At 40.5% G+C, this 21534-nt stretch overlaps 1 protein-coding gene across 1 annotated transcript in view; it reads left to right on the top strand.

Annotated features, from left to right (window-relative positions):
* Positions 1 to 20540, top strand: part of MAL2 (mal, T cell differentiation protein 2) — a 61857-nt gene extending 41317 nt beyond the window's left edge. Inside the window, exons 3-4 of the mRNA XM_063450270.1 lie at positions 6012 to 6164; positions 20137 to 20540. Coding sequence (XP_063306340.1) covers positions 6012 to 6164; positions 20137 to 20208 — 225 coding nt within the window. The 3' untranslated portion in view covers positions 20209 to 20540. The remainder of the gene's footprint in view (positions 1 to 6011; positions 6165 to 20136) is intronic.
* Positions 20541 to 21534: the final 994 nt, after the last annotated feature.

Here is a 21534-nt window from a genome sequence, read left to right as displayed (position 1 = left end):
ACAGTTTTCTTTTAAAGCGTTGTGGCCCAGTCCGTGCTGCCTTACAGTTACTGTATACGGTGCATCACTCAGCCTGATATCCAGGTGACGAGGGATACAGCTTATATAAATCTGGTTGTAAGACCTGTAAATAGCAGTAATATTAATGGGTGACTTTCTCACTTGCAAATTGTTCCTGTCAGGTGCTCTCATTGATATCCTGCTGGCATAAACACATTACCCGATGACAAACATTTTTGGGATATAGTCTTTTCCCTGTTAAACTTAACAATTATAAAGAAAGCACTCTGGTTTTAAAAGCTGCATAGGAAGAAATTAAGGGTCAGCACTTTTACATTTACACCCAGTGCACTGTATGAAAGCTGCTCGTTCAACAACTGTGGGAACTTTATTCCCTCTGCAGATATAGTAAGGGAACGAACAAAGTTCCCATGACTTCCCACTGCACTCGAGCCCTTCGCTCAAGTTCAATTCCCAATATCTTTAGGTCAGGAAATTGTGATCTGTCAGATTTGTTTACAATATACCTTACACTCAGCTAGAGATATACATTTTCAAGCTGAAATTATTTTCGTTTTTTTTTTTTTATTGTAATTTTCAGAAGAATTGAAAAAATAAATGCAGAATAATAATAATGCTCTTTCAAATTGAAAGTATTTGTATTACATTGAAACATAAGATGCAGTGTGTATAAAAGTACAGCTCCTTCAGTAAATATTAAACTAAATTAGCTTTTTTCATTTTTTTATTACATTGCAATGTGTGCACTGACTGTGCTTTGGACTGAACTGGATTGTGATGTAAATAGCTAAATATTTACTATAGGTTTTAAAGAAATTAGAGAATCATATAAAGGGCTAAAGGCACGTTAGAGGCGCTCAATGTTTTATTCATCATTTCTCCTAAAAGTGGAACACAGCGCAGCTTTGTATAATGAATAAATTCACTCTTTAAATCCCGGTTTCATTTTTAAATAGCTCAGTGCTGGGAGAAACTATTTCACTCCGCACCCCTAAACAGAGTTAAAGGGGCACTCTACACACCAAAACAACTTTATCTTTATTAAGTTGTTATGGTGCAAGGAGGCCACTAGGGTCACTTTTACCTCAAAGGGTTAAACAAACAGTTTCACCCCAAAGTTGCCTCCAGTGCTAATCTCAGCTCCCTCCCAGATATCATTTTCAGGAAGCATGGAGTACCCCCTGGCAGGAACGATGCTGATTGGCTGAGGGCATTTAACCGCTTTGAGGGAAGAGTGAGTTGGTGGACCTCCTGACACCATAAGGCGCCATACCAACCTAATTTTGATTAGGTTGTTGTGGTGCCTAAACTGTCTCTTTAAGAGAAATATCTAACATGGATTTTGTTTATGATGTAATCCAGGGCGCAGGGAAAACTCAGTGAACTTTAGACGATTTTAAACAATGTCATTATTTGTGCTTACGCAACTGTTTATGAACAGACCCACCATAGGATAGAACATTCTATTTATTACTCATCAAAGTGTCACTCCAAGATAGAATTGTGCACCAATCCGTGTCACCTGCGTTGAACGCATCAGATTCCTGTTACTCTATATAACATATATGCAAACAAAATAGGGTGAAATCAAAATAGGGGAAATAAAGATAAAACATAGTGCTACTCTGTAAAACCCGGATAAGGTAATAATTAGTGCCAATGGGTCACTCACACTTTGGTTGAATAAAAAGGGCATTCAGCAATCATTGGAGATCTCAGATTGTGTCTCTATCTTAGTAATTGATATTGCAGGTCTCAGCAGCATGTAAAACAAAGTGCATCCAGAATAAGGTAAAAGTAGATTGAAGTATAGTCTAAAAATATATTTATTACTTACACTGAAGTAAAAATCAGTCAGCATCAAATACAAATAAAATCTATCCGACGCGTTTCATCCCAATCAGGGACTTCCTTAGGGACTGCTTCTTATTCAAAAGACAAGTACAAAAATGCATAAAAGTATCACCCCCTGACTCCCTCTTAAATACACCCTACAATCAGTCCATTATTACTATCCATATGTTGTTGCAAGCACTATAGAACCTCTGTCTTCCCCTCCCTCACGCATCCCCCCTCCACAGTGCTGAAAGGGGTAAAACCTTTTCATTACTTATCTGATGTCTCTCGGCGCTGAGTCGGGTTCCACCTCCGCTTTTCCTCCGCCTACGTCAGGATTGGTAAAATGATAGAAGCCTGATGAAGTGAAATGAGGGTTTAGGACAGAGACAATGCTTGTACTCTGGTTTTGGCAGCATACCTGTGAAACGGGATGTCGGTGGGACAGGCAAAAATGGCAGAACCGCCCAGATAGGGAATGCATGCCAGACTGCCTGCCAGGCAAGTAGGCCAGCTCACCAAGGACTGACCATACAGGAAGCACCGTTTCAGTGCTCACGCTATGCTTGTTGGGGACTGTTACAGCTAGGAACAACAGTGGGACAGGACCCGGAAATTGGGACTGTCCAACCAAAATCAAACTATTCCTCCCATTTTTCATTTTTTTTTTAAGAATCTATACTTTAGTAAACTAAAATGAAAAAAAAAATGCTTTTCAAACATTGTAAAAACTAGTTAAAACAAAGAAAAAAACATATTTTATGTAGACTGCAACAGCGGGTCTTATCTACCATCTTCAGGCTCAGCGAAAGTAAATATTTTGTGCATTAGAGCCTTTATGTCAAATGTAAGATGTCTTTAAATGAGGAAGTAAATTTTCAGCAATTCTGCAAATAGAGGACAATGGCAATCGAAAGACGCTCTGAGTCCTCACTATTTTTGAGTGCCAAAAAACATCTGTCACTTGATGGTGAGGGTGGAGCTTAACGTGAGGATGTGTTGCCCTGTGCATGGCTTGATGTCCACATCAAGCCACTCAATATCTTTAGTATTTTGTAAGCACTACAGCCGCACTGCATCCCCCATCTCGATTTTTGCACCCAGATGCACCATTGCCCCCTTGTAGCTATTCTACTGTCCCCTTCTGTTCTTGATCTATACTGTCTCCCTTGGTAAACTCATCAGTTTTATTGCAATATTACTTTTATGTGGATGACAGGAAAATGTAACTGTCCTCTCCTGATCGCAGGCTGTCCCTCCTGACTCGTGTTTCTGACTCCCTCTCTGCTATTTCTAACTGGACGGCTGCTTTTTTTCTTAAACTTAACCTGTCCAAAACAGAACGTCTCGTCTTTCCTCCCACAAGAGCTGCTATTCCCGTGTATTTGTCCCTCCAAATAAATTACACTACCATCAGCTCTCCCTCACAGGCTTGCTGCCTAGATGTTCTGTTTGACTCCAACCTCTCCTTCACCCCTCGTGTCCAGTCACTCTCTAAATCCTGGCGCTTCCATCTCAAAAACATAGCTTGTATCTGCCCCTATGTAACACCGCATGTTGCTAAGGTGCTGGTCCATTCATCACTCTCCTTGACTCCTGCAATCCGCTTCTCAGTGGTCTTCCACGTTGCAAGGTTGCTCTGTTACAGCAAGGCTCATCTTCATGTCCGCCCCCATTTCTCATGCTTTCCCCCACTGTCAATCCTTACACGGAGTGCTTTCCGTAAGATTTAGGGCTCAATTTAAAATTCTGGTGCTTGCTTAAAAATCTCTATATAACGCTGCTCCTACCTATCCTCTATTCAACCAGGCCCCGACCAGGTCCCTACACTGTACAGAAGATCTACGCCTATCCTCTATTTATACTCGCATCTCTAACACCATATTCAAGATTATTCTAGGCCTTCCCTGTTCACTCTCACCCAGTCTCAGTTCCCTCAAAGATCATGAAAAACATTCTTCTTTAGTAAAGCATATAAATTAAACTGTTAGTAGTTTTTCCCTTCCTGCACCTTGGTAACCAACCCTGCTCCCACTCTTCAAACTGTGTCATCCAAAAGACTAACCCTTCATTAAGTGTTCTTGCATAGCAAGACCACTTAATGTTATCTCACATATTGTCACGACTACTAGTGTGGTCCAGCATGCAGAAACTATGTAAACATATACATAGACAAGAAAAGGAAAATAAAAGGACAGAGCGTAAACCGGACCGTAGAATGGCCGGACTAATAGGCTAGAGAAAGAGAATGGTCAAAGGGAAAGCGGAGGTCAAGGAAGCCAGAAAATACACAATACCTTTTACACAAGCCAAGTCAGGGAAACCAGAATTCAGAATAACCAGGGAAAAGCCAAGATCAGGATACCAGGAAATCAGATTCACAAATATAAAGCAAATATAAAGCAAATATAAAGCAAATATAAAGCAAGATCAGGAAACCAGGAACAGGAAACCACGACAGGGCAAGGTACTGGAGTGAGCTAGGGACTTAAATATCCCTCTCGAAGGTCTGATTGGTCAGAGGGCGACCTCTGACCCCAAAACGTGTGTGCGCGTTGACGTCGTGATGTCAGGCGCACGTCAGTACAAACTTCGGGGGCGGAGCCAAGTTTAGGCGCGACCTGTTCTGTTAGTCCACCTAGTGTACAATGCTGCAGAATAGTGCTAAAGAGCCCCAAGTAGATCCCAATGTTCAGAGTACTGGCTGTGTCTCATACTGGTGCACCGACTGTGGGAAATAAAGAATTTTCCAAACCATGTGGTCTAATTACCGCTAATCAGAATTTGTAAATAAACTCTTTGAACATGCTGTACATTACGCTAATAAAATAAAATAAAAAGAAATATTATCTGGTGCACTCAAGTGCGAAAAATTCCTGCGTTAAAATTAGATAAATAATTGAATGAGCTAGGGTCTGTAGTTTATAGCAAACCAAGTAAACCATGAGCATAGCTTTTTGGGAGAAAGTGAATACTACATATTAGCATAAAATCGCCCATTGAAAAGATTCTCCAAGTTAATTAATTCTGTTTTTGATTTGGCTATTTTGGCCCCAAAATGTGAAGTTTTCATTGAATTCATTATACGTTCTTTACAATTCACACATTAATTATCCTTGTGAGATGAATTCCGTCTTCCCTTCCAACCCCTTTGTCCATGTTTTCTGTCAGCTTGAAGATTTCAGTGTGCGAATTGTGTATCACAATGGTAATATCCAATGATAATATCCACATGGATGTTAAAGTAGGCTACAGCAACTGTGTTTCCAAGATATATTTGTATAGGTACAATACGTGTTAAATATCATTGGAAACCTCCTTCCCACCCCCTCCCTAGCTCTCCAGATTATCTCTCTTTGGCCATTTGACAATATTGCGATTGATGCTTTCCCTGAGGCCGAAAAATGATCATGAAGCAAAACTGGTTTTAGAAAGACAAAATCAATTAATACGCATATCAAGTATATTATATACAGGGCACGATGGATTTAAAAGCAGCATGGGAATGAATAAACTTTTACATTTATACCCAGTACTCTGTATTAATGCTGCTCTGCTGTAAGCAGCGCTCCTCCCTTCACCACAACCACTGTGGGAACTCCCTTCCCACCTCAAATATCATAAGGCAACTGGGTTCCCATGACTTCCCACTGCACTAGAACCCTAGTGGCAAGTCTAATTACCAGTTTTTAGGGTCAATAAATCATGTTCCATCAAATTTGGTGATATAAAACCTTACCCCCAGCCAGGACAGAGCCAATATCAGCTCAGTATCTCACATTAGTCGCGGAAGCAATTACGGTAAGCTATTTTTGCCAGGTGTGGCCAAAGCACCTCTGAACTCCAGCTTGCCTATTCTCAATTCTACATGAGTCATATCACATGATGGCACGTTCCACAACTTCCAGCATCATCTTGATTATTGCTTATAGTAAGAGACGTGAAACACAGAAGTGCGCTCATCACATTTAAGAGTTAATTATTTACCCATAAACCAAAAAATCTAAAGCAAGTGAATAAGCAGCCCTCTTTCTATTTAGCTGTATGTGTGTAATGTGATGTTTCAATACAGTATTCATTGACAAGGTATTGTTCATTATGAATATTAATATGACAGGGCAGATGATTCATATCCTTTCCTTTTATTTTTTCAGGATCTGGTTTTCCATTTTGTTGCATTTGTCTTTTACTTTGGGGCATTTCTCCTGGAAGCCGCAGTGACGTCATTAGCTAATCTGATGAGAAATGAAAACTCCACCATCATCAAACTAACCACCAATAAGATTGGACTAAATGTAGCAGCTACGGTATGTCATTCCACAATAAGGGTTAATTGTTACCTGATAATTATTAACTAGATGCCATCATACTCAGTATACTGATTTTAAGGGACCTTGACCGATGAAAAATCCAGGTAAGGAAAGTTCAGCAATACAAAAGACCAAGATGTACGTACTTATTGAGGGTGTGACACAAATCAGTTCTGCTTCCAAAAGGGAGGTCCTGACACATTAAGAAGCTTGCCTGCCAGGTGGACAGGTAGTAAACTAGTAAAACAAAGAGTCAGACCCTCTAGCAAAGGGTAGAGAACCACCATACTCAAGTTTGTGAGGAAGGAGTAAATCAGCACTAGGGATGTGCATGGACAAAAAAAATCGGTTTGGTTTGGCACTTCCGAAATTCAGGACTTCAGCAATTTGGCACTTCAGTTTGGTTCAGCACTTCTGAAATTGAGGACTTTGGCACTTTGGCAATTCGGGACTTCAGCACTTCCCTATCCCTAACCCCTACCCCTAACCCTACCCCCTAACCCTATCCCCTAGCCCTACCCACTAACCTTACCCCTAATCCTACCCCTAACCCTAATCCCTAACCCAAACCACCACAACCACTTACACATCTAGGATTAGGGGTAGGGTTAGGGTAAGGGTTTGGGGTAGGGTTAGGGTTAGATTCCTGTAATTTTCCCCTCCCTCTCTTGTTTTGCCAATTTTCAGAAATCCGAAGCATTTTGGCACTTCCGAAATTCGCCACTTCGGCTCGGCACTTCCGAAACTCGGCACTTCTGAAATTTGCCAATTCGGACATTTAGAAGCATTGGAATTTCCAAATTAGCAAAATTCATCTGAATTTACATTCGGAACTAAACAAATTGCACATGTCTAATCAGGACAAACAGCTAAACAGTGTGTTTTTATGTAAAGTAGACTGGCTGTTTGAAGTACTAGACCAGTGGTTCCCATCCTGTTCTCAAGTACCCCCTACCAGTGCAGGATTTAGGGACTACACAGTTTAGACACTTTAGACACAACAGGATAATCCCTAAATCCTGGACTGGTAGAAGGTATTTGAGGACTGGGTTGAGAACCACTGTACTAGACAATGGATAGACCATGTTCATAGCTTTAACAAAAAAAAACAAAAAAAAACTCTTGTTGCCCATTCAGTTATTAACATCAGCAGCAACTTACTGCAGATTCTGATATATAACAGGATATAACTGTGATATAAATGTGTAGATAGAGGGAGGGGGAGATAGATATGGATGTGTGTATTATAGGTAAATAATGCCATCATGGTGTTCTGGAGATATTGTAAGCAACGAGACCAAAGGGTGATGGATGGATTTATCCAGAGAAGGCATTATTACGGTCAGAGGGTTATTCAATGAAGTGACAATTTAAGGTGAATTTCAAATTTACAGTCGAAATAGCCAAGCTGGAAAAAAATTATCTCAGTCAGCTATGCGTTTAGATAGATGGTAGATAGATAGGTAGGTAGATAGATAGGTAGGTAGGTAGATAGATAGATAGGTAGGTAGATAATCTCCTAGATAAAATAATTTCTAATTGTTCTGCTCGTTCTTTATATTACTCAATTAATCTGGTCTTTTCTAAAGCTTTGTTATTAGGGTTTTTCTTCATAGCTCTCTCTTCTTTAACCCCAGCTCTGGAGACATTGGCCTCAATAGTTTTTTTTTTTTTTATAATAAGCTAATTGTTTTTCTACTGAAGGGTTAATTATAAATGTGTGTGTGATAAGAACAGCTGGAATGGGAGATGGCCGAGCTACTGATTAACTCGGCAAGCTTACACCAGGATATCACTGAATCCTGTTTAGAGGCAGTATGGGAGCGATGAAGCTTTCACCTCATTAGTCATTCTCACATTAACCAATCTCGGGAATAATTCTCAATACCTTGAGATCGAGTCATGGAAAATGATTTAGTTATTTCAACCTATATCAATGACAAACTGATTGTATTACTTAATATATATCTTTTTAATGCTTCCTTAACGTATTCATGGCATCACCCCAGCGTCCAATAGATTCACTGAGTCATCTTTATGCACCGGTAGTGTTAACTCCTTCAGGACAAAGGATTAGGCTAATCAAATGGCTTGATGATGGTTATGCATGTCACCCATCATGACTAACAGGGGTTAATCAGCTGAAGATAAACAGAATGCATCCGGAAAGATGCTCGTTTGCATATTATCATCCACTTTTTGTTAATAAATTGATCATTTGAAGAACTATTTACCTGCTGGAAGCACTACTGACAGAGGGCAAATAATAAAAAAACATTGGAGGCACAAGGGCTCATTATGTGGCAGCTTGCCAGCCGGCCATCACATCAAAAAAGTAAAAAAATAATAATTCTATGGGTGTCAATAGAACTATAATAATGGAGGTATTGTACCTCCACATGCTATAATGGAGGTATTGTACCTCCACCTGCCATTGAGCAAGTGGGGCTTATCTACTAAACATTTATAACTAGCGACTTGTAAGTCATTGTTGTCCAGTTGCTAGAAATGCTCCCCGATCACTAAAAAAGTACCCATCTCACTGTGAAATAAAGGGGACACATAGTCCCCCCATTCCTCCAACTATGGTTATCGGCAGGTGGGCTGTCTTAAATTTTAAGGGGGGAACCTACCTAATGTCCCCTCACCTGGCCCCCACCGATGCAAAAGTATTCCCCACCTGATACCCATGTATCTCATAGTGGCTACTAAGTCACTAGTTTTAAATGTTAGTAGGCATGCCCCCACCTATTGCATGCCAGGTGGGGGCATATGGAGGTAGTTACCTCCATTATAGTAATATGGGGTTCTTATTGAAATTTTTTTGATGTAGCGGCTGGCTAGCAAGCGCTGGGAAGCCACCACATACAGCGCTGCTGAGGTTTTTTTTTTTAAAATAGGCAAGAGACATGCTGGTGATAGACAGGGAATTCTCAGTAAATATTGAAATGTTTTGAACTGACAACCAAATTCCAAAATAACTGACTGGAAAAATACTCAAACTCAGCTGTTTAGCGAATAATCCTTTTTAGCAATACAAGGCAATACACAGCTGCACAGTTGGTTTTTATATCCAATATTTTACGCATAGAATCTAATCTAATAGTGTAATACAGGGGTAGGAAATCTTCACCTCTCCACATGTTGCGGACTACCTATCTTACAATGCTTTCACAGCCATAATGCTTGCTAAGCATCAGGGGAGATTGTAGTCCACAACAGAGTGCTGAAGGTTGCCCGCCCCTGCTATAATAGAAAATAACAGTTGATAAAGAAAAATCTACCCTGGTTAAACTCTCTAAATGAATTAAAGAAAGAAGAAAAAATGGTGATCTTATAGTAAGGAATTAAAATGCTGCTCAGATGCCAGAACACATGTTTGCTCGGCTCCATGTGCCAAATGATCCCTTCTACTAATAGTGAATCAAAGTATGGGTTAGGAAAGAGACAGGTGCCAAAAAAATCACTATGTACACTATGTACTTATCTCCTTAAGGGCCAATTATGTTCTTTGCTGCCATCACAATCTGGTCCCTGGTGACAAAATGGAATGTACCGCTTAATCATCACCTATCGGACCCTCCTTTTGTTTGACAAGTGGGACGTTCCCTTTTGGAATATAATCATTAAAGGCTGGATTTCTGTAGCAAAATATACTGTTCTTGGTCCTAAAGGGGTTAACTATAATGACAGAAGCACAAAACACCAAACACATACATTTTTCAATACTTGTCCCGAGGCAGCACAGCGCATCATCAGACGCGCTCACAATGTAAAGCTGGCACTAGGACCATGCACGCACCATGACTATACAAACACACACACACTATATAGATCTCTATATACACAAACTATTTGGCTGCCTATACGCACACACACTATATAGATCTCTATATACACACACTGTATGGCTGTCTATATTCACACACACATACTATAGCTATGTCAATATGTAAAATGATCCTATCTTTATACAAACAGGCTACATGGATCTCTTTATATACACACAGACTATATGGCTCTTGCTATATGTAAAATGATCCTATGTTTACACACACACACACACATGATTTCTGTATATAAACACAGACTAAATGGCTATCTCTATATGTGTGAGAAATGGCTCCCATCTGTACATACATAGGCTATACGGCTTTTATTGTCTTTATTAGCTATCTGAATTACATTAGAGTGCAAGCTTTATTGGTAATCTGAATTACATTAGAGTGCAAGCTTTATTGGCTATATTAATTACTTTAGAATGTGAGCTTTATTGGTTATATTAATTACATTAGAGTGCAAGCTTTATTGGCTATATTAATTACATTAGAGTGCAAGCTTTATTAGCTAACTGAATTAAATTAGAATGTGAGCTTTATCAGCTATAACAGGTGGATAATAGGCTTAAAGGACCACTATAGTGCCAGGAAAACATACTCGTCCAGCTGTGCGCGCATTCAGCCGGTCTCATAGGAAAGCATTTACAATGCTCTCCTATGGACACTTGCTTGCTCTCACTGTGATTTTCACAGTGAGAATCACGCAAGCGCCTCTAGCGGCTGTCAGTGAGACAGCCACCAGAGGATTTGGAGGCTGGATTAACCCTATTATAAACATAGCAGTTTCTCTGAAAGGAGGAAATTGTGGAGCCTAAATAGAATGAGATGGGACCAAAAGACAAAGTGGTGGAGTTTACAGCGGAAGGGGTGGGTCTTAAAAAGGAAGAAGAGCGGCTTTGGCAGGCAGGTATGGGACACATTTAGATTGGGGGGTGGGTGCGTAAGTTTAGTCATGCCTAGGGCAGCACAGAACCAAAATACACCACTGGCGTCAACACATACTTGAATCCTGACAAATTATGTTCCACTGTTCCACACAGATTGTGTTTAATGCCACAAACCGCATACAACTAGCACAATCAGGGAACCTACTGCAAGTGTTGTATGTAGTAGGACACTATCCAATCCTCTAGGTGTAATCATACCACTTTCATGTAACTTCCCCTGCATCCAAAGACCACCACCTTAGCTTGGGAAATTGGGATGAGATTTTAGCACAAGGAACCGGGTCCCAGCAGAAGGATACACGTCCAGGCTCGAACAACTAAATACAATCCATGCTTTAGTCCATCTAAAGTCTTTGAGGAATTGCCTTTCAGGCACGAAACACATAAGGATGTACCTTCTTGCACCCCCTCTGTGCACTGTTTGTTGCTGTGATGTTTATAATGTACCTTTAGATGGATTGAATAAAGCTTGGATTTCACTTACTTCTTTGTGTCTGGATGAGTGTCCTTCCGTTGGGACCCAGTGATGCAGTTCCTTGTGTTATCAGTGGACATTGAACCCACCTATCCAAAACCCGGAGGCAAAGAACATACATTGTTGGCACTTAATAAATAATAATAATAATAATAATAATAATATGGACTTGTATTTACTATGTGCTTTAATTTTGGGACTTTAGCAACATGAGGGTTTTTCCCTTTCTCTTTACATAAAATATCTGTACAGGAAAGTGGGATTCAACTGCTTGAAAAAGGCTTAACAAAAACAGAGGGAATTCAATCAGAGTCCTCGCACCATAACCACAATGCTAAGCATGGCCAGCTCTATATATATGCTATGTGAATCCATAGATAGAGAGAAGACAGATATGGTTATTTCATAAAGTGAGAATTCAAAGTGAATTCGAAATTGTAGATCAAAACTTCTAAATTAGAAATATAACGGAGACATTTTCTAATCCATCTATAATGGATTTAAATGTGAAATCTACTATGAATTCTCAGTATAGGGGATAACCCAGAGTGTCTCTTTAAAACAGATAATTATGCATAATTGGAAAGTCTCGTTGAAATTTCATTTTAAATAATTGTAGTGAATAAAAATAAAAAAGCAAAAGTTATACTGAAACCTCTGATTTAGAAAACATCTACGAGTCTGTTAGTCAAAGCTAGACTTTTCTTGTCTGGACTTGCCATTGGGATTTCAGATACCTATAAATGTTTAGCAGATAAAGCTCTAAATTCTAAACCAATGTATAAGAATAAGAGCATATGACTAGTGATGTCGCGAACATAACATTTTCAGTTCGTGAACGGCGAACGCAAACTTCCGCAAATGTTCGCGAACGGGCGAACCGGATGAACTGCCATAGACTTCAATAGGCAGGCACATTTTAAAACCCACAGGGACTCTTTCTGGCCACAATAGTGATGGAAAAGTTGTTTCAAGGGGACTAACACCTGGACTGTGGCATGCCGGAGGGGGATCCATGGCAAAACTCCCATGGAAAATTACATAGTTGATGCAGAGTCTGGTTTTAATCCATAAAGGGCATAAATCACCTAACATTCCTAAATTGTTTGGAATAACGTGCTTTAAAACATCAGGTATGATGTTGTATCGATCAGGTAGTGTAAGGGTTACGCCCGCTTCACAGTGACAGACCAAACTCTCCGTTTAACGCACCGCAAACAACCGCAAACAGTCCATTTGCACAACCGCAAACTCCCCATTTGCACAAGGTTGGATACCAAGCTAGCCATGTCCCGTTCCTTGTCCTCACTGATGTCATTGAAGGTCTCTTCCTCCACCCAGCCACGTACAACACCAAGGGTCCCCGAAAGGTGACAACAAGCCCTCTGTATTTTGTTTTTAAATGTACACTACTGTTACACCAGATATGAGTTGCACTGGTGTGACACTGTGCCCTGGCAGGCCCTGAAACGCACACGTGTGAAGGAAACTGACTGCTATTATATTACAGTCAAAAAAGTTTTTTGTTTTTTTAAATGCAAGCTATTGTGACACCAGATATGAGTGGTGGCACTGGGCAAGTGGGCACAGTATACGCTGTGAGCCTGACACACACGCTGGCAGGCAGGCAACTGCAATTAGATTACACAGAAAAAAAAAAAAGCAGACTGATGTTCTAGCCCTAAAAAGGGCTTTTTGGGGTGCTGTCCTTACAGCAGAGATCAGATGAGTCCTTCAGGACTGTAGTGGACACTGAATACACTAGCCTAGCTATTGATTTCCATATTAAATCAGCAGCAGCTACAGTGTCCCTCCTCTCACTAAGAATGCAGCTTCCGGGGGGCGGGGCCTGAGGAAAGACGCACTTCCTGTGAGCTCCCTCAATATCTCACTTTAAGCAGCTATCAACAAGCGAATTTCACCCAGAAGGGAATGACCCAGCAATGTTGCTCCTACCTGACCGACCTGACATTCTTAATAGCGTTCAGCAACTCGACAGAGTCTTACTTACCTCCGCGTGGCAAGTGTGGCCTGGTGCTCACCGGGCGGGAGAGGCGGCCGATCTCCCGATCCTGGGATGCCCAGGAACAGCTGCTTCCCGGCAAGAGCTCCGTTACCCCCCCCCCCCCCTCAGAGAGGCTGTCTGGAGCTAATGGACGCACAGAGCACAGCCACCCAGGCTGACATACTCATCTGCGACTCTCCCAATATGTAGGCAGCCGCGTGTCCTCCTGGTACCAGCAAAGCATGGCAGGATATTGAGTCTAAGCTGGACAGACTCTTTAATCAATTTTGGAAGCAAATAACAAGCAGGAAGCCCCAACAAGCTCCACCACAGCCCCAACAAGCGTCACCACAGCTAAGTGAAGCAGTCCCCATTAAAATCCACCAACGCAAAAGGCGTCGAAGACGGGACCGGAGGCACAAACAGAAATGCAGAGCCTGCCCCATGTCAAGCACTCGCCTCCACCTTAAGCCACCACAATCCTGCACCGGACGTGAAGCACCACCGGGACAGATCCGACCACCCGACAAAACAAGCTTCCACCACCTCAAGCCGCGAACCCGGCACTCAGCCAGAGACTTGCCTTTGTTGTTCCAGGTATCAGGGACTCCCAGGGTCTGCACCTGGCGCCCAGAAGGGATCGGATGAGCACAAGCAATAAACAGCAGCCTGCCAAGCATGTCCCACTATAGCCGATCCTCCACACCATGCCTTTGATCACATTAACTGCTCTCTGCACATTAACTAATCGTAAAGTAGCAAGCGTTTAAACATGTCATTATTTCACCACCTTAACCGTTCATATATTATGTTATTCACTAGTCTCATCTCATGGAGCGACTCACACTTGATTTATAACTAGTGGTGGAGCTGCTGATATAAATACACAGTTGACAACGTGCAAGCTACACCCTAAACATGACAGTCATCTTTCACAACAATGTACTGCTATATACTCATACCCTCAGTGCAACTAGCCATGATATACGCACGTTCAGCCTAGCATGCTCAAATATAACACACTTCTGTCAAAAAAAATTATAATAATAAAAAAAAAGAATGCAGCTTCAGAATGAATCTAAATTGTATGCTGAGGTGGGAGTGTCTGGGAGGGAGGGTCTGCTGCTGATTGGCTGGAATGTGTATGCTGACTGTGAGGTACAGGGTCAAGTTTGCTCAATGATGACAAATAGGGGACGAATCGAACATCGCATATGTTCGCCATCCGTAGCGAACGCGAACAAGCGATGTTCGCCAGGAACTATTCGCCAGCGAACCGTTCGGGACATCACTACATATTATTATTATTATTATTATTTTATTATTTATATAGCGCCAACAAATTCCGTAGCGCTGTACAATTGGTGGACTAACAGACACATAATTGAGATCAGACCATTGGACGTACAGGAACAGAGGAGGTTGAGGGCCCTGCTCGATGAGCTTACATGCTAGAGGGAGTGGGGTATAGTGACACAAAGGGTTAAAGTAGGGGGATTAAATAGTTTGTTAGAGAAGGGTTTATTGAGTGCTTGGTATGTCATTTTTGACAGCTGCAGGAAAGGAGTCATGGGGTGGGGGATGAGAAACCTGCTGACAGTGTAATTGATATGACATGTGAAGAGAAAGTAACGTTTCCCCTTCATCCCACGGGCATGGGTTGTGATGTGATATATATATCCAGGCACCAACTCAAAGTGACATTTATTAATGACCATTTCACTGTTATAGGACCATAGTTTTTCACTTCCTCTGCTCCGGTATATAGGCATCCTAATACGACTTGCTATTTAATGATCATCTGAGATTTCTGTCGCCACAGCAGGTATTTATACACCCCAACTTGTTCCTCATTGCCAGATCATGATATGGATCGAGGGACAGTAAATTACATTTTATTCTGTGTCACTTTGCCATTCTTAGTAACTACAGAGAGAGGAGATGTTTAGAATGTCTCATTCTATAGTTCTCTCTTTGTGAAAATCTATAGACAATAACAAGCGTTGCATATCACCATTGCCATTCAAAGTCAGGATCCTATGAAGTCTGTCTAAGAATGGAAAGCACAAGTCATATATGGGCCTTATATTGCATTGCATGGAAAATGTCACAGTAAATCTCTTTGATAATGGGTTTTATAAACCTCTGTCCGACTTGTTGACTGTGTGGTCAGTGTTGGAATGGGGATATTCTGGTTACGGACAGGTTAAACGGGAGCTTGTAACAGGGTTATCGGGTCACAGCAATGCTGCTTAAGGCAAAAATAACAGGAATAAGAGAACGACCTAAGGGAGTTAAAATTAAATTGAGATTCTGGGTTATTTGACACTGTAAAATCCAAGGCTGGAAACTCGAGTAATAATCCAATGCATGTACATAGTATACACTGGGCCGGCGCTTCCTATTGGCCAACTAGGTGGTCACCTAGGGCGCTGCTTAAAGGGGGCACCAGCCCTGGATCTTTTATTGCTCAAACACAGAGGCCGCCCCACTGTGTTTGAATAATTATACAGCTCTTTTGGCCGCCGGCCATGTTACCAATCGCTAGGGAGCATTTACATGGCTGCTGACTGGCGCCTGATGCTCAGCCAAGCACTCCACAAGGACGCAGCAGCGCAATGGATCTTCATTTTCTCGCTCCCACCCCTTGCCCTGTATGTGGGGACAGGTAAGCGGGAGCATAGCAGCGGCAGGGCTGTGGCGGAGTGAAGGTGGCCAGGTGCAGGAAAACTGCCAGGAGGAACACATGAAAAGCAGTCAAATATGCAAAAAAGATAAGTGGGTCAATGGGACATCACAATGTGTATTTGTGAAGAATTTGTGTTTGTGCATGTCAGTCTGTATGGGTCAGTGTGTGTCTGTATGGCTCAGTGTGTGTCTGTATTGCTCAGTGTGTGTCTGTATGGCTCAGTGTGTGTCTGTATGGCTCAGTGTGTGTCTGCATGGCTCAGTGTGTGTCTGCATGGCTCAGTGTGTGTCTGCATGGGCCAGTATGTGTGTCTGCATGGGCCAGTATGTGTGTCTGCATGGGCCAGTATGTGTGTCTGCATGGGCCAGTGTGTATGTGTGTGTCTGCATGGGCCAGTGTGTGTGTGTGTGTGTGTGCGTCAGTCTGCATTCATCAGTGTGTGTGTGCATGCATCAATCTGCATTCTTCACTGTGTGTGCATCAGTTTACATGGATCAGTGTGTGCATCAGTCTGCGTGGGTCAATGTGTGTGTGTCAGTTTGCATGGGTCAGTGATGTGCATCAGGCTGCATCGGACAGTGCGTGTGCATCAGTCTGCTTGGGTCAGTATGCATGAGTATGCAAAAAAAAAATATTTTTTTATTTAGGAAATTATTCAGAACAAGAGTAAAGAGAAGGGGATACAGAAAAAAAGAAAAGAGTGGGGCTGGGAAAAGGGAAAGGATAAGGGTACGGTGGAATTATTATAGACATTCAATATGCATTGAAAAAGACCTTCAAAAGAGATCTGTTCCATTTGCATTTCTAGTTACCTCTTCCTGAGCATATTTTATTAAGATAAAGCCATTTGTCTTAAATTGGTCCCACTATATGCTCTAAAATTTACAAACTTGTTGGTTTATTGTGCTGATTATTATTAACTTATTCCATTACATACTTTTGACCAAACCCATGGGGACAGCCAAAATCGGCTTAATTTTCTCATCTCGAAATCCCATAGGGTTTCCTGATCTCCATCTGTTCCAGGTCTTCCAAGCCTCTGTCACCTGTTTATTAGGTGGGGGGTTGGGAAAACATAAGGTTTCATATGTATACTGTTTGTCTATTTCCAATAATTAAGTGGAAAGAGAAGGAGTAATTTGTGATTTCCAAGCTCTGGCTATAAAGCGTTGAGCTGTCAAGAGGATATGCAGTACTAATTTTCTAAGAGCTCGGTAGAGCTTTAGATAAATCCAATAAAAGAAAAATGTGAGGTTGGAACGGGAGGGATGTATTTGTTATTTCTGCAAAAAGGTTGTGTATCGATGTCCACCATGGTATTATACGTTAACACTCCCAACACACATGCAACACTGTTCCTCTATGCAATTGACATCTCCAGCAGGTTGGAGAAGAGGTTGGAAACATTTTATGTATGCGAGTCGGTACCATATACCATCTATAAATCATCTTCCTCTCTTGATCTCAAAGAGGGGCAGATTTAATACATTTTTTAGTGGTCAGAAAAATCTCTTTCCATCTTTCTTGTATTATCTCTTGTTCCAAATCTATGGACCATTGATGTGCCGATTTCGAATCGGCGAATCAGGAAGAACACAATTTATACATATTGTTTCCCAGAATGCAAGGTTACTCGATTTAGAGACCAAAGTTGTAGTGCGTACGGTGAATCGGCGAATCAGGAAGAACACCATTTATACATATTGTTTCCCAGAATGTAAGGTTACTCGATTTAGAGACCAAAGTTGTAGTGCGTACGGTGTTCTGTGCTAGAAAATATTTTTGTTGGATGTAGGAGTAATGTGAAGCCACCGGGAGATCAAATCGGGCTCTTAATGTACTAAAATCTAAGAGTGACATGTTAGAATATATTTGGTATAGGAACTTAAGTCCACAATCAAAACATGGTTTGGAATGGAATGTAGGAATACAAAAATAAAAAGCTTTCAATGGGGTTGCCATGGACAAACCATTAGTTGTACCAAGTATATCTCTATACCTATCCCATGTACGAACAGCTACCGGGTAATTCTATTTGTGCCGAGGCTCTAGGCCTAGGACGGCAAAAATCCTTGCACCGGCCCTGAGTATACACCAGGTTTGGAATGAAGGCACTTTCCAATGTACTTGGCATATTATGGAACTTACCAACACTGGTCATAATGTCAGATCTGCAAATGTATCACCGCCTTACAATTATTTTGTGTCGTTCACCATTAAAATATTTCCTGTGCATTAATTGTGGAGTTTACAGTGATGCACTCTAAATGTTGCATGCTTCAATGCTAAACACTGCTTTAAATGGGACATCCTAGTGCCCTCTGAGCCTCACCCATTGTCTGTGGTTGGTGGTTACTTAATAACATAAATAGGGGACCTATTATCACCCCCAGTCCCCTCCCATTGGCAGCAAGTAGGAGCTATTCAATTAATTCAAAATAAAGAGAACAAATTTCCCCTCTCAGCTCACCTAATAAAAAAATCTTGCCTATCCCCTTCTTCTTAACAATAATGAGGTAGGGGGCAGAAATATCTAATATATGTTGAAAAAATATATATATACTTACCAACAAATGTCTATTTTCTTATTAAGTCTTTTTTTTTTCAGACCCACAGAAAGCGAATTTAAAAAAAAAAAAAAAAACAATAATTCCCTGTGTTACTAAAGAAAAAAAATCACAAAAAAAAAAATAAAAACGCCAAAAAATATAACTGCACAGAAACAAAATAAATTTCATGTGAGTCCCACAAAGGCTCCATGCAGAATGAGCTTTCAAGGTGGGAAAAGACCCATTATATCTTGAAATCACAGTATAGTATGAAAGTCTCACCCCTCTCGAGGTGAGTGGAGGCTGGCGGAGTAGAGACTTGGTCCCCCCTATTTATTTTATTTAGTAGTCCCCACTGACTAACCATGGGTAGGGGCAAGGGAAGACACCAGGATGCCTCCATCCAATTTTTTTTATTTTATTTAATAGCCTGGGGTGGGGGCAGATGGTGGGCAGTAATGTATCCAACTCCAACTATTTATGTCCAAGACTTAGGGCACAGGGGGACCTGTTCTAGATTCCCCTTGTTATTTTAAAAGCCCCATCCCCATATGTTATGATTACATAGCTGCTAGATTACAGGAGCTGATGGCTGCTAATTGCTTAACAGATATAACCCGACCCGTGGCTGGACATAGGGGAAATGAAAAACTACGATAAGGGGATATTGACCCCATAGACTTTTAATTTCCTTGTTTTTTTTAATGTGGTGGCTAGTAAGCACTGGCTTGATTAATCCTGTTTTGTAAATATAGCCTGCTGATTGCAGGTGCTGCCTGCAGAGAAATAGTACTTCCAATTATTATTTACTTACTAAGAGAATCGTAATTTGTGAATATGATTTTTGCTGGATACATTCGGTCCAGTTTCAACTTAAAATCAGTGTTTTGTTTTGTACATACTCTGAATCTTATGCTTTGTATAGAATCACATATAAAAAGCACTGATTCTAAACCAGACACCGAAAGCTTCTCACTGAATGTTAGAGATTCGGTCAGATCGGCTGGATATTGGCTTATTAAATGTGAGAATTGCAATACAACCATTTTCACCTAATTTTGTCCATTTAGATAAAATCCAGTGTTTAGGTAACCATAAATGTTTCTGTTTATCCTACAATACATTGTATGTGCCAGGACCAAACTGCATTGTGATGGCAATTGCTAATTGTCTAATATACATTTAAAAGAAAGCAACATCTCATTATTTAATTAACACACGTTATGGATGATGTCAATGTCTTGTTTAGTCCTGTGAATCTGGTTTACCTTCAGCTGGAGAATCATTTGCATTTTCTCTCCCCGTAACACTAAACTCCAGCAAATGAAAATCAGAATAGCAAAATTGTTGTAAAGGTAAACATTATAATTAATTGGAAGCATAATTCTAAATTGACTCCTGAAAGGAACATATCATTTTAATTAAAATATGACTGTCTTTTTTTCCCCCTTCTATTCAATGCTAGATATTTGCGTTCACGGTGACCATTTGCTATGGGTGCAGCATGGTACTGGGATTTCGAAGGTGGAGACCTTAAATTAAAACCAAGTCTGGAACGTGAAATGACAACGGTTGGTAGAAGAAGATTGAAAATCTAGAATGCTCTTATAGACAGAATGAACATATTTATAGATGGACCAAAAACCGGAATGTAATACTCAAAGCACTCTGAAGAAAATCACAGCCTGGAAATACTCTACCTACCAAGTTTATGTGTATTTGACACTATGATACAAAATAAAATGAGACATGTACCCTTAAACCATATAAAGCTATGGAATCTATATGGACATTATGCCTTTAAAAAAAAAAAATCTTTTCTTTGGATGTACTTTTATATATGTTAATAAAAAAAATATTTGGGGATTATTTTCCGATTTATTCCCAGTTTATTTACTTAAATAACATTTTATAGAAAAACTTGTACGATTTCCTTAAATTGACTTTTTAAAGAAGTGTACTTTAGCTGTGTTAAAAATGTTGTGGCGCTGTACCTATGGATATATTTTGTAACATTGTACATGCTTTGTACAGGAATCCACAATTTGTAACATTATTAGAATCAGAATTTAACTAAAACTATGTTGAACCTTCTATTTCTCAGCAACTAAATAGTAACTATTGCTATCAACGTCTATGAAAGATTGATGTAAATAGTAATCCATTGAAGTAAGAACGAAGTAGTCACACGTCCTAAAATGTTATGTCCATGCAACAAGAGTTAATATGTTACTAAAAAGAGCTAGTTTTATCTTATATCTTCTGATCAGTCTAATACAAATCATTGCCATATATGATACATTGATTCCATACATTAACATCTGATCTAGGGAGCTCATATATCTCTATCTATCTATCTATCTATCTATCTATCTATCATTATTATTGGTATTTATATATAGGAAAACAGAGAACAAAAAGTTCAGTGTCTCTGGGTGTACACCTGTGCCAACAACCCCGGATAACCCGAGGAAGTAATGCCGAGTGTCTACTCAGAGACTGGTGTACCAATTAGAGACTCCAGATGTCTCAAGAAGGGGCATAACCCCATATATACAAAATCAAACAACAAAAAGGACAGATGTGGTCAGATTCAAGAAATCAAATGAAACTAACCGCATCTCTGGAAATAACTATAGCGGCAGTGTCTAGGATTATAATGCTGGCTGTCAGTAACAGGTGTAGCTGTGAACCGCTAAGGGTGTCACTATAGACCCATGAGCAGAAAAAATGCTACTAAATACCAAAATGAAGTATATACAAAAAGTGACTGCTAAATGCAAAAAATAAATAAAGTATATACAGTGGTACTAGGATTCCACGCCTGTCAATAGAAGGATATGTATAGGTAGGGATATAATGA

The sequence above is a fragment of the Pelobates fuscus genome, chromosome 4 (genome assembly GCF_036172605.1).
Source record: "Pelobates fuscus isolate aPelFus1 chromosome 4, aPelFus1.pri, whole genome shotgun sequence".
Lineage (NCBI taxonomy): Eukaryota > Metazoa > Chordata > Amphibia > Anura > Pelobatidae > Pelobates > Pelobates fuscus.
The sequence above is the reverse complement of the archived record's forward strand: the minus strand, read 5'-3'. Positions and strand labels throughout refer to the sequence as shown.